The sequence below is a fragment of the Pteronotus mesoamericanus genome, unplaced genomic scaffold (genome assembly GCF_021234165.1).
Source record: "Pteronotus mesoamericanus isolate MK-2021 breed Mesoamerican mustached bat unplaced genomic scaffold, CSHL_Meso_final contig_74, whole genome shotgun sequence".
In the NCBI taxonomy this organism is placed as follows: Eukaryota; Metazoa; Chordata; class Mammalia; order Chiroptera; family Mormoopidae; genus Pteronotus; species Pteronotus mesoamericanus.
The window spans coordinates 24,986,363-24,999,985 of record NW_026555247.1 but is presented as its reverse complement, the minus strand read 5'-3'; the positions used below and the strand labels follow the sequence as shown (position 1 = coordinate 24,999,985).

General features: G+C 49.0%; 1 protein-coding gene across 2 annotated transcripts in view; it reads left to right on the top strand.

Moving 5' to 3' along the window:
• Window positions 1-13,623, top strand: part of LOXHD1 (lipoxygenase homology PLAT domains 1) — a 134,170-nt gene that overhangs the window by 103,750 nt on the left and 16,797 nt on the right. The window contains exons 30-37 of one of the 2 annotated variants that reach the window (XM_054583860.1): window positions 424-633; window positions 764-899; window positions 2,263-2,471; window positions 3,354-3,539; window positions 6,484-6,611; window positions 9,114-9,231; window positions 10,184-10,358; window positions 11,887-12,072. In XM_054583860.1, coding sequence (XP_054439835.1) covers window positions 424-633; window positions 764-899; window positions 2,263-2,471; window positions 3,354-3,539; window positions 6,484-6,611; window positions 9,114-9,231; window positions 10,184-10,358; window positions 11,887-12,072 — 1,348 coding nt within the window. The remainder of the gene's footprint in view (window positions 1-423; window positions 634-763; window positions 900-2,262; window positions 2,472-3,353; window positions 3,540-6,483; window positions 6,612-9,113; window positions 9,232-10,183; window positions 10,359-11,886; window positions 12,073-13,623) is intronic. The other variant, XM_054583861.1, reaches the window with a different exon arrangement.

Sequence of the window (13,623 nt, the reverse complement as noted above, 5' to 3'; positions counted from 1 at the left end):
ACTTCTCCATGGAAATTTCACATCCCTCCCATCATTCAGAAAAATGCTCTCTCTCTCTCTCAACTCTTACCCTCCAGCTTCCAACCGGAATTCACACTGATACTCAACATAACTAAGGGCGTCCAGCTACCAGGACAGGGCAGAGCATCCTGCTCTGTCCCACCCCCCCTCACACAGCTTATCAGAGCCCATCTTCCAAGAAATGTCCCCAAGGGAAATGGAGTACAAACAGGGCTGTTGTTCCAGTGAAGCCTTGGCATACCAAATGCTCCGCGTTAGAGATTTAGGCCTGGCGGGCTCTCCAGCTGGGAAGGCCTGTTCAGCTCAATAGTTGAGGAGTATAGAAGGTGCTAGATGGATGGGGTTGGAGTGGGAGAAGGTGGGAAGCACCCCCACCCAAATCTCCACATCTGGACCCCCCAGGCTGACACCTTCATCATCGAGGCCGCTGACCTGGGTGTCATCTACAAGATAAAGCTCCGCCACGACAACACCAAGTGGTTTGCAGACTGGTACGTGGAAAAGGTGGAGATCTGGAACGACACCAATGAGGATGAGTTCCTGTTCCTGTGTGGGCGCTGGCTGTCCCTGAAGAAGGAGGACGGGCGACTTGAGAGGCTCTTTTATGAGAAGGTACGTGAAAGGCAGCCAGGGAGCAGGGCTGGGCTCAGCCAGGCCTGTCATCATCCTTATAGCTGGGGGAGGCCCCTGGGGCAGAAGGTGCCAGAGGTGTAACGGGCCTGCGTCATCCTCTTCCCGACAGGAGTACACTGGGGACCGGAGCAGCAACTGCAGCAGCCCTGCTGACTTCTGGGAGCTCGCCATGAGCTCCAAGATGGCCGGCGTTGACATCGACACAGTGACGGGGATCATGGCCAACTACGTTCAGGATGGCCGGGGTAAGCCAAGCAGACGGCTTGTCAGAGGAGGAAGAGGCACATGACAATGTGTTTAAGATATTCTTGGACCGGCCATGCGTTAGCCCCACCGTTATCTGACTTACCACCAGATAAAGCTGCACATGACAACACCAAGTGGTACACAGACTTGGTGATGAAGGTGGCCTTGCTGATGAAGGTGTCTAATATACTATCTAATGTCTTAAAATTTATAAAGTTTTCACATCTTTTGCCTATTTCCATCCCAACAATAACCCTGAGAAGGCAGGGATTAGCCTGGTGTACCAATCAGATGCGCTTTGCTCGGAGCCGGGCCGTGGGCAGGTACAGAAAACAGCACAGGTAACTTCAGCCAGGAAGGTCTAGTTTGGAAACTTTTCAGAGATACAGATTGCATAACCTATAACCCACTGCACCAGGGCAGTGTCTCCCAAGCTATTGAGGAAAATGGGCCAGGAGAAGGTTTTCTAAACTTCTATCAATCGATTAGCTGCAAGTGACAGAAACCTAAAGATAGTGACTTAAACAGTTGAGGGATTTTTCTTTTTTCTCACATAGAAGTTCCAGGGTAGGCAGTTAGTACTGATATAGCAGCTCTAGTGAAGTCAGGGACCTAGGCTCTTTCAACTTAATCACTTTGGCAACCTCACAATTGGCTTCTAGCCTAACTGTCACCCATGTTGCTAAAATGACTGTTGGAGCTCCAGCCATCACATTAACACCCCAAGCAGAATGATAGGAAGGGTATGGGGCATAAGGGGCTCCTCCCTGTTGAGTCAGACCCTTTAAAAGCAATTTTCCTAATAAAATCTGCTTACATATCATGACCACTCCCAGCTGCAAGGAAAATGAATACTGGGTGGGCAACTAGAACTCTGTACCCTATTACCTGAGCACATTTTTATGCTGATTAGTCTGGTTTAGCGGATAGAAATGGATGCTTTCTGGGATTTTCATTTACCATCTTATATACATAATACTCTTCTGTTATTCTTCCCTAAATTCCTGTTTTCTGTGAGTCCTTGGTTTTGTCAACCTCATTTTTGCTGACATAGTAAGTTTTCAGTTATCCCCTGGACTTGGGGAAAGGTTCATGTTCTTATCCCACTTCACGCAGGTGTTCTAGGTGCAACAAAGTTTTCATGTGGCAGGGACAGTCTCTTTGATCTTCACTTGGGAGTGACCAACTCCTTCCTCCTTGGAGAGTAGATGCTCACCATAGACAACTTGCCAGTCTGGAAAGCTCCCTTGCCCTTTGTCTCAGAGGCAGGGAGAGAAGTCTCCAAGTCTCCTTTCCAAGTCTATGATCCTGTCCTGGCCCACGTGGCCTGTTATAAGGCCAGGCCCCCCTGATCTCTTGCAGTCATTCCCTACTACGTGTCAGTCACCACTGGGAAGCATGAGGACGCGGCCACCGACAGCCGGGCCTTCATCATCCTCATTGGGGAGGATGATGAGGTCAGTAACCGCATCTGGCTGGACTATCCTGGAGGGAAGAAAGGCTTCAGCTGTGGCTCTGTGGAGGAGTTCTACGTGGGAGGCTTGGATGTAGGCGTCATCAAGAAGATAGAGGTGCTGGCCCCTGGGGCATTGGGATGGTGATCACCCCCAGGGAAGGAAGGAGCTGACTTGTACATGGGGACTCGGGGGGAATAGTGGAGGGTAGGCAGAGCAACTGACCTGAGCCCCACCTCAGAGCAGGTAGCAGAGAAGACCTCCTGGTCTCTGCCATCACCTTACATGAATCACCTACCCCTCCCCATCCCAGTTTTCCACCCACCCAGTGGAGATACCTTACGTATTAGTTTTCTGTTGCTGTGTAACCAATGATGGTAAACTTAGTAACTGAAGCGCACGCTTATGTATTATCTCACATTTTCCTGGGTCAGGAACCCAGGAGTGAGTTAGCTGGTTCCTCCTCCCAATATGCCACTGGGCTGAAATGAAGGTGCTGCCAGGGCTGTGGTCTCATCTGAGGCTTGGGATCCTGTTCAAAGCTCACTGGTTGTTGGTGAAATCTATTTCCTTGTGGTTGTCGGTCTGAGGCCTCTGCCTCCCAGAGGCTGCCTGCATTCCCTGCCATGAGAGCCCCTCCAAAACATGGCAGTTCTTTCCCCAAAGCCAATACGAGAAGATGTCTTCTGCTCCAAATCTCTCTGACTTCTTCCATCTCTGTTGTCTAGACCCTCTTTTAAAAGGGTTTGCCTGATTAGGTCAGGCCCAACCAGAATAATCTTTTTATTAACTCAAAGTCTTCTGATTAGGGACCTTAACTGTATCTGCAAAATCTTTTCCTCTCATGGGAGGGACTTGGGTCAGTGAGTCTAGAGCACATTGGAAGGAAGCACTGAGGGAGGAGGTGGCAGAGCAGGGGGAGGGATGCTGAGCAGGCCATGAAGGGCTTCCTTCCCAGTAGTGTCCAGATCCTCACGGCGCCCATGTGTCCCCTTGCAGCTGGGCCATGATGGGGCCTCCCCTGAGAGCTGCTGGCTGGTGGAGGAGCTGAGTCTGGCTGTGCCCACCCAGGGCACCAAGTACACACTGCGCTGCAATTGCTGGCTCGCCAAGGACCGAGGAGATGGCCTCACCTCCCGGGTCTTCGACCTCCTAGATGCGATGGTGGTGAACATCGGGGTGAAGGTATGGAGGAGCTGGTGGGTGTACATTGTACAGCAGTAGCAGTGCAAGCTGGGGTGGGGTAGTGGTAGGGAGATGAATGTGAGAGAAGCAGGTAACCTGTCACTGGGGCATTGGCTGAAGCTGCAGCCTGGAATACTAGCCACATGCGCTTTGCTTGGAGCCAGGAGACTCACGTCTCTCCTGGTCTGCCGCCGCACAACCTTGGGTAAGCCTTTTGGCCTCTCTGGGCCTTGGTCTTCTCATATAGCACACAAAGATAATGTTTTCAATTCTGTTCCACATAAGATCTTAACTAATGCAATCATGAACAGTCCATGATGAGCTTTGCAAAGTAGCAGTCTACATGGATGCTCGGAGTTGTTATTCTCCAAGTATGCTCCATCAGCACCAGTAGGACAGTGATGGAGACAGATGGAGTTTGGGATTCTGTGAGCCTTCGGGCCTCAGAGTGTAGTGAGAGCTGCCTGCACAAGACCCTCCTTAAGTAGAAAAGGCTGGAAGGCTAGAGCTCTGCACTCCTGACCTGGCTCCACCTCTAACTGGCTAAATGACCTGGGATGAGTTATGTAAACTCACAGGTCAGTGCTGGGCAGCAGGCAGGATGTCTGCGTGCTGATGCCAAAGGAAACATGGCCAATTGGTAGCCTGACGCCTCTGGTTCATGTGACCCTGCAGGCTTCTCATTCTCTCTGACATGCCACGGGGTCAACAGAAGGCTTTTTAGGCCTCCTATTTGTTCCTGAAACCAAACCAATTGGATTTAAGTCAGCAGCTGTCCCACAAAGGTGAGAAGGAATCGGCCTGCACCTTAGTGAGCCCTGCCATATTGTCTATGGAAACAGAAGGAAGGGCTGAGTTGGGTGCTGTAAAAACCTTGACAGGCAAGAGCATGGATGCCTGCCTCTCCCTTGCTTGGGATCCAGAGGACAGAACTTTCTACAACATAGACAGCCCCCCCGCCCCTTCCCCAGACATCTCCATCTGCAGCCAGACGGTCTGTGTGGGTGAGCGCACAGTTCATCCAGGGACCTCTGTCCTGACCCAGTTCCCAGCATGCACATGGATATGTGTGTGCACCACCCACCAGCACCCACACACCCCCGACTCACTGCAGCTGTATCACCCTCTGGGCTCTTTAGTCCATGGAAATCCGGGCCCACATCCCTGTCAGTCATATTACAGAAAAACACAGGTTGTCATGGCTGGTGTGGCTCGGTTGGGCATTGTTTCACAAAGCAAAAGGCTGACGGCTCAATTCCTGGTCAGGGCACATGCCTGGGTTGCAGGATAGGCGCCCAGCTGCGGCACGTTCGAGAAGCAACCAGTCGATGCTTCTCTCCCTCTCCTTCTCCCTCCTTTCCTCTCTCTAAAGATAAATAAATAAATTTTTTTTTTTTTTTCTTTTAATGCAAGAACAGTTTTGTTACTTTACAGAGAACCACAGGGTTCTTTGGACTGGCCATCTCCCCAAGACATCTGATATCAGGCTGGAATTACAAAAGCCCTCTTTCTGTGTTTCTTTTGGGAAACATGCCCGTGACATAAAAAGACATGTCTATGTAAAGGAGAGAAATATGGGCACGGAGAGCACAGGAGTCTGCAGGGAGCAGCCTTCAGAGGCCAGTCTTCTTGGGACCACGAAGCACTCCTTTTGACCACTTCACTTGTTAGGCCTGTCTGGATAAGAGCAAAAAAGCACCAGGCTCCTGCCTTCATTCTCAATAGCTCCACGCCCACCACATGCTTGTGTTAGATGGCCTAAGTGGATTTTCCTGGTAAAGCAAGAGGCTCTTCCATTACTCCCTCGGCAAACCTGCCCTCTGGGCCAGGCCTGAAAATGCTACTTCTAACCTTACAGTATCATAGCAAAGATTCTAACTGGTGTTTAACAAGGACCGAGTACCCAACAAATGCAACGCTGGTGGCATGCTCACCATGATGAGTCACTTGAGCTCTGAGTGCTAAAGCTTCTGGTTAGTGGGTACCAGGCACCCGCACAGGTGAGAATACCATGAAGCAGCCACAGGGGAAGGGAAGGGCCAGGTACAGGCAAAGGAGACAGTAGCCTGGCATTTTCTCGGCTACGTGGGCGGGCCTCTCCTGAACCTTTGGGGCCTAGTTGCTAGTCCTTGGGCACCTGGTGAGAGGGAATGGAGTAAGAAGGCAGGACTAGAGGACATGAGTAAAGAGAGCCCTTTTTGCCATGAGGCTGCCTTTCAGAAAAAGAACCAAAGCAAAGGGCTTCAGTGAGGGTTCTGGGAAGAACTTGCTGCTGCCTCCCCCTTTGATAGAAACAGAAAAAGGGAATATATCATTGACTTGGAGTGACCCTCTGGCAAAAGTGTCAAAATCCCAAACTAAAGCATTGAATAGAATAGGTGATGGTCCTACTTTACAAGTGAATAGGGGCTGGGGTCCCTTAAGCCTCAGGGTGTTTGTTGGCTGCAGCGTGGGGAAGGGACAGTCACCCAGAGCAGCTGCTGCTTCTTGAGGCCATAGCACATGGCAGGCCCCATGGCTGTAGCCCTCACAACTCTGCAAAGTGTTTATTCCCACTTCACTTGGTAGACAAAACCAAGGCTGGCGAGGGTGGAGCACCTGCTGAGGTTCAACCACTGGCTGGTGGTGGATCTGGGATTCAAATGGAGCTCTGGATGGCTCCAAAAGCCACTGTCCTGCCAGCATGTGCTGCTAGAATGCATGGACTTAGGCTGGGATTCAACTGACAAAGGAATCAGTTGATGCTGGGACCCTCAGTCATGTTCTGCTGCTCACACACATTCTCTGTCTGAAATGCAATTCCCTCTAGTCCTAAACCGGACCCAGTGGGGGCTCTTTTCAGAGCCACAGAGTTTGGAGAGACTGTTGTCCTGCCCTGGTGATGAGGCAAGGTGGGGTTGGTGAGTGAGACCACAGCTCAGGCCCTGCATCCCTCTCATGGCAGGAGCTCTACGAAATGACTGTGTGGACAGGCGACGTGGTTGGCGGTGGCACCGACTCCAACATCTTTATGACCCTCTATGGCATCAATGGCAGCACAGAGGAAGTGCAGCTGGATAAAAAGAAGGCCAGGTATCCAGGGGCCATCTTCGCTTCTTGCCCTTCCACTCACCCAGTTCTCCACTTTCTAGTCCCACCCTGCTTTCAACCAGATCACTTCCTTCACACTCCCCTCATACCTTGGGGCCTTCTAGCCTCCACACCTCTGTTCCTGTGATTTCCCCCTCCTGGAACGCCCTTCATCTACTCTCTTGTGTTTCAAGACCTTTCCCTTTCAAGGGCCAGCTCAAACCAACCTCCTCTAGGAAGCCTTCCTTGATTACCTCATCCCATAGCCCACCTCTCCATCATTCCTTCCTTCCTACCTCCTTCCATCCCTCTCCGCCTAGAAAGTGTTTATTGTAAGGTCTGTAGACTAGTTGATAGTATTATGTCATTGCGAATCCCCTAGGCCTCTGGTTCAGAAGGACAAGGCTGCGAAAGGGGTCCAGGTGTGCCCTGCTTATTCACTCAGAGGAGCCTCTCTACTCAGCAGCTGAAGAGGTGACATCTGAGGAATGTGGCCTTTGGCTGTCCCTCATTCCCTTTCTATTCTGGTTTTCTCCTGTTCGCCACCCCATCAAAGTACCCAGTACCTACTTATGCATTAGTCTCTGCAGCTGAGAGCAGCCTGGGGCTAACCAGGGCCAAAGCCTTAGGCTGAGAGGGCAACATTTTTACTGAAGTGTTTTAGGCATTAGGGGATGTCGCTCAAAGGCTGACCTTTTCTCCAATGGCGGTCCCTCAGTGTGGGGGCCCTACTGTGTGCCAGCTGAGGTGCCTTGAGGGCCCTGGGCAGCAGAGAATGTGGCTAGTGAGTTGTGGAGGGACAAAGGGCCCATGAGGGGCTTTCTCTTTGGATGTGGGCCTTTTACCCTGAGGAGAGGAGGTCCATCCAGGTGTAGGTGGGGTTTAGTCTCCAAAGAAGGGTGAGGAAACCAAGTAATCCATGCTCGTATCTTCTAGAAGACACGCTTGTTTCTCCTCATTTCTTTCACCAGTCCCACCATAAGTTGTAGATACTTGGTTAAATTCAAAGGTGAAAATTAAAGAGAAATGCAGAGCTAAGAGTTCTAAAATTCCTTTGATCTGCAACACTGTACACATGGCAATAGTAAGGAATCAAATGAGTTGAAAGATGATTTGAGAGAAATCTCCAGTATGTGACATGAGCTTGACAAGGGACTTCGTGAGCGCCTCCTTTAGTTTCCACATGAGCAGAGGCACAGACTGGGCTTAAACTGGAACAGAAAGGATTTAGGGCAGACTTTTGGGAGAACATTTTTACTTCTAATAATCATAAAATGCACACGAGCAAGTTATCCAAGGAGATTAAGCTGCACTGCTGCTCTGCCACTGCCTGTAAGACTAGGAGTACTTAGTTCCCGGTCTGTAGCATTTGTAGACTGAGTCCCATTGGCGGTGGCCCCTGCTCTTAAAAATGTGTCTTGTATTCAAGAAGGCATGACAATTGCCATGCAGTGTCATATGTTCAGTACCACCTGCTTTACCCCCAGGGGCTTATCAGCAGCAGCATCTGGAATTAGCCTGCATTCAAGCAATCAGTCAGCATTGAAGGTTGCTTTGTATGTGCAGCACTGTGAGAAGGTTAGTAAGGGATAAAGAGAGAGCATCTCTGAGATGATGCAGTCATTTAGCAGAAAAATAGTCATAGCAGCAAAAGCAATGTATCTGCCACTCTAGGCCCACTGCCTTTAATTGTGCAGATTGTGTGTGTATGTGTGTGTGTGTGTGTGTGTGTGTGTGTGTATGTGTATGTGAATATGTATACTATAATATATATGTATATAAACTATACATAGATTGTATATATATGTATAGGTACTACATGTAATATCTATGTATATAGATACTATACATGTTTATGTACATATACTATATATAGATTGTGTATATATGTATATATGCCATATATAAATTCTCTATATAGTATATATACTATATATAGATTGTATATATACTTGTATCTGTATATATCTATAAATACATATACAAGTAAATGTATATATGCATTTATATATATATGTAAAAATGTGAATGGCACCACCTAGAGTTGCACAGTACACAACCTGCCCCGCCGTTCATGGCAGCCTGTAACGCTTTGCAGGCATGAAATTCCTGTTACATTTCAAGTTCATTTCGCATCCACTTGGTCCTTGTGACAAAACGGATCAAGATTGCAGGGCTGGTGCTTCTCTCCCAGACTGCAGATGAGGAGACCAAGTCCCCGAGAGAAGGTGGGGCTGCTTAAGGTCACTAGCAGAACGAGATAAAGACCCAGAACTGATAGGTCTAGATTCAAGACCATTTCTACCAGTCGAACTCGCTTAACTGAAGTATTTTGGGAACATATCTGGGGTGCAAGAGGCAGGTGACTGGGGAGTCGGGAGGAACTGAGAGAGAGGCTGAGTGGAAGCCTGCCCTCTCCTTACCCTGAACCTAGTCTGTGGCATGACCTGGGCCCCTCACCACAGCCAGCTCCTCCTTTTCCATGCCCCTGCTCTCCACCCCCAGGTTTGAGAGGGAGCAGAATGATACCTTCCTCATGGAGATCCTGGACATCGCTCCATTCACCAAAATGCGGATCCGAATTGACGGCCAGGGCAGCCGGCCCGAGTGGTTCCTGGAGAGGGTAAGCCTTCCGCGCCCTCACTCTCTCTTCTACCCACCACCCACACCGTCCACCTGCTCTTCCAGGATGTCGGTGGACCTTGATAAAGTGCAAACGTTACCTTAGAAGGTTGTAACACAAACCTGGCCTATGTCATCCAATAGGCCCCTTTGATGTGAATTAATTGGAGAATGTAGTTTTATTTATTTTAGTCCAGTCAAAACTGAATCAACTGCCAGAGAATGCAGCATGCAGAGGGTGTGCATACAGTGCAGAACTCTGCACTGTGGTGTGCAAAGACGTGGTGTGAGCTTCTTGAGGGAAGTGAGCTGGGAGGAGCATGAGAGGAGCAGCAGGAGCTGGGACAGCAGGAGGCTCCATGGTGGGAGCTTGAAGTGGGACAGCAAGGGAGCTCTTGGTGTCCCTTTGATCACTCGGTCAGGGGGCTACCTCTTTCTCCATCTTGGATCTCTACTTCCCCCCGAATCAGTCCTCTCATCCCCCGGCCACCGAAGGCCATCTTCTCCAAGTCCCCTCAGGCTGCTACACACCTCTTCAGGCATAAGCAGATTTTTCTTGAGCCAACAATATTGTGCCCATGCCAAGGACAGTCTGGCCAACTTCAGTACACTATTCCCAGGTGTTTGTGCCTGATAGTGGTTTGGTTGGTCCATTTTCCATCATTCAGTACACACTTCTTGCGTACAATCTTGGAAACATCTTTGGACAAATTGCCCATTTCCAAGTCCCTAAACTAGAGTAGTCTCAGTGGGGGTTGCGGACCCTGTGCAGGGCACATGGGGCAAGGTCTTTGTCCCAGGGAGGGCCCTTTCCACATGCCTGGAGTCTAAGTCAGAAGAACTCATCTTGAGGGATTCTGGGTCCTCGGTGTTCAGTCAAAGGGGTTGCATCAGTGGGTGGGGAGCTGGTGGAAGTGAGGGAGGACATTCCCACACTGGGCTCTCTCACCCAGATCCTCCTGAAGAACATGAACACTGGAGACCTGACCATGTTCTACTATGGAGACTGGCTGTCCCAGCGGAAGGGCAAGAAGACCCTGGTGTGCGAAATGTGTGCCGTCATCAATGGGGAGGAGATGATGGAGTGGACTTCCTACACTGTCTCAGTTAAGACCAGTGACATCCTGGGTGAGTCAGTGGGTCCCCTGAGCTCCCACTCCCACCTCCCACTATTCCTATCCCTCCTCAAGTTCTGGCTCAGGTGCTGGGCTCCAGGCAGGACAATTTTTCAGATGGCCTTCCAGGAGCTAGTCAATCCAAGTCCTTTCCACAGCATGTTACTTTCTGTCTGGACAGAAGTATTCCCCCCAGAGACTGATTTGGCTCTGCTGCTCCTCCGTCAGAGGAGAGAGGGAGAACGTTTTCGAGCAGTATGGTCAGCACATGGTCTGAAATGAAGCTTGACTCGTAGGTCCTCTGTCCTCCTGCTGCCTCCTGGTGCCGTTCGCCCAGGTGCTGTGCACCTCAGACACCGTGAGTTCCTTCCCACATCCCTGCACTCAGCAACTATCTTCTGTGAGCCAGCTTTGGCCTGGAGTCCCAGCATGGAGATAGAACCCTGGGCCCATGTGGGCCTGACGCTCTCATGGAGCAAATGACAGTGAGGTTCTATCAGCACACATGCGGGGGAACCCAGAGGAAGGCACAAGGGATCAGGGACAAGGGTTAAGGAGGGCCCAAGTCTAGAGCAGAAAGACAGATAGAAGCCACTGTGGCAGAGGGGACATGAGAGGAAGCTTTCTAAGCAAAAGCACTAGTGTGGGCAAAGGCCATGATGCCTACCTGCCCTCCCTTATACCAAATGTGCTCCCCAGGAGCTGTTGCAAGGAGGCTGGCAAACTCATTTACACTAATCATAAATGGCTACTTTAGCATTCACTTGTTGGCCTTAGTAGGGCCAACAGAGAAACATTTAGCCAAAGAAATGAAGCTCTCCTGGTAGGATCTCAGGCATAACTGATGGGTCAGTACAACTGGTAGTTTGGTTTTGTGCCCCGCCCCTTCTTCCTTTTCTCCTTGCAGCGGAGCCTTCGCTCTTTTTGCTTAAAGCTCCAAGTGTCCACATGTTTTTAAGTCCCTCCATCCCCCTCATGATGTACCCTGAGAAAATAATTGATAAGTTTACTGATAGCCACAGGGTACACATCAGAAAAGCTTCACAGGGTCACCTCTTCCAGAAGCATTTTCTTTTTAACTGGGGGTAATACCTCTATTTGGCTTAAGCAAATGATATGAACTCTAGTGTACATCAAGCAGAGGTATATTTGGAGAAAAAGAAACTTTTCTATTGCCTCTGAACCCACAGTAGGTAAGAGGGAGCCTGTATTTCTAAACTGTAAGGCCAGTCTACACAACATGCCTTGTAAGTATGGGTGTATGTCCTCAGAACTAGGTGAATTCTTGTACTAAACCATTCACACTTGCTAACCAAGACTCCACTTAGCCCACCAGCTTGTACAAAACACAGAGATGAATGAAGGATAGAATAGGAGACCCAAGAGTTCCAGCCCTTTCCAACATCACCACAGCCTTATTGACTCTAAACTTGCCTATCTGCATACCTGACTCTTCCAAGGATGCCGGGATGGAGACTAGAGAAAGAGGGCTGTGTGTCAGAGAGGCCTGCACCCAGAGCCCTCGTCTTGTGCACTCCCAGGTGCGGGTACCGATGCCAACGTGTTCATCACCATCTTTGGGGAGAACGGGGACAGCGGGACCCTGGCCCTGAAGCAGTCAGCCAACTGGAACAAGTTTGAGCGGAACAACACAGACACATTCAACTTCCCTGACATGCTGAGCCTGGGTCACCTCTGCAAGCTGAGAGTCTGGCATGACAGCAAAGGTACCTCCCACTCAAAGTCAGGGTGGTAGGGAGGGCAGGCCTCAGCTCTCCCTCTGAGCCCCTCCCTCTCTCCCTGGCCGCATGTTGATCCTTCTACCCCAGGGTGGCAGGCAACTAAAACATGCTGATTGCTACTATTTTGATGTTTCCATCTGTTAAAAGAGCCCATGTTTCTGGACAAATTTTAGAGATCAAGCTTAGTTCCTCCTGTTTTCTCCCGGGGTGATGAATGGTTCTTAATTTTCTGTGACATTGGAGCATTGTTTTCCTAGTTCAGACATAAAAATTAAGAAAAAGAAAACTCACTTCCCATGGATTTTCTATAAAGGATTATGCTTGTTTACTTATAATAGTAAGTCTAAAATTAGTCGAATTCACTTATAAATATGAACGGTGGAATAGGATATAAGCCAAGCGAGAAATTTATTTTTAACTTCAAAATATCCAAGGAAACTTTGTCCCATCTGTAACTGTGATGAAGTCCATGTTCTCAACATCTCTTTGGTTATTCTTTTGTTGTCTTCAGTCCGCACTGACCTTTTATTTTTTTTTTTCTGGCCTTGAGCTTTTAAGTTCTATTTTAATTAGAGAAGAGTTGCTAACTACTAAATTTCACCCCTTTGGGAAATGCTGCTTTCTGAGTTCTTACTGTTCCCACTCACCCCGCCTGTCCTCTGCAAAACTACCTGCTCAGAACCTTCTCCAGTATTTCTGAGTCTCCCCCACAAGTGGCCCAGAGCAGTCCTGACTTTGTCTGTCTTTACTTCTCCCAAGTCCCTACTGGGGACCAATGTGTCTATTGTGGTGACTGATGAAACCCGACTGGGCAGCTTGAAACCTCTCTTCCTAAAGAGCTAGACTATTTTGCTTAAACATGAGTTAAACAGTTAAATATTTTCCATAATGGGGAATAAACTCAAATTAGGCACAGAGAAAGTAGCCAGCCTTCAAAGCAATAAAATGACAAATATTTGCACAGCACTCCACAGTTTTCAGATTTCAGTGTGTCCATTCAGTCAATGTTCACTGCATGTCTGATGCTCTGTTAGGTATTAAAGATACAAACATTTGAACCTTACAACCTTTTTTTGTGAATTACTCCAGCAAAAGCATTTTAACTATCTTCCCTACAACCAAGAAATATATTGAGGTCCTGTGAGGTTTGAATGCCTTACTCAGGACCACACACCAAGAAAAGAAAACAGCCCAAACAAATCCAAACCTTCTGATGCCTGTTCCAGTGTACCATGCTGTGTGCCAGCCCATCCTGCACCCTCACCCAGCCACTGTGCCAGTGGGTCAAAAAATGAAATGAAGGCAAATTCTTCTGCCTCTGTTCACTGTGTCCCCCATATGTGATTGCTATCAGGGTATATGGGGGTGTCTTATCTAGAAAAGAGTGTAGTTGATGGGGATACTTCTGCCTTACTTGTCCATTCCAGTGTCATTATGAGTCTATGAGAAAGAATATCCTTGCAGAACAGTCTCAAAATGTCCCTGATGAGCCTCTCCTTTTTTCCAAGAAACAAACAAAACAAGGCCCCTGAATTC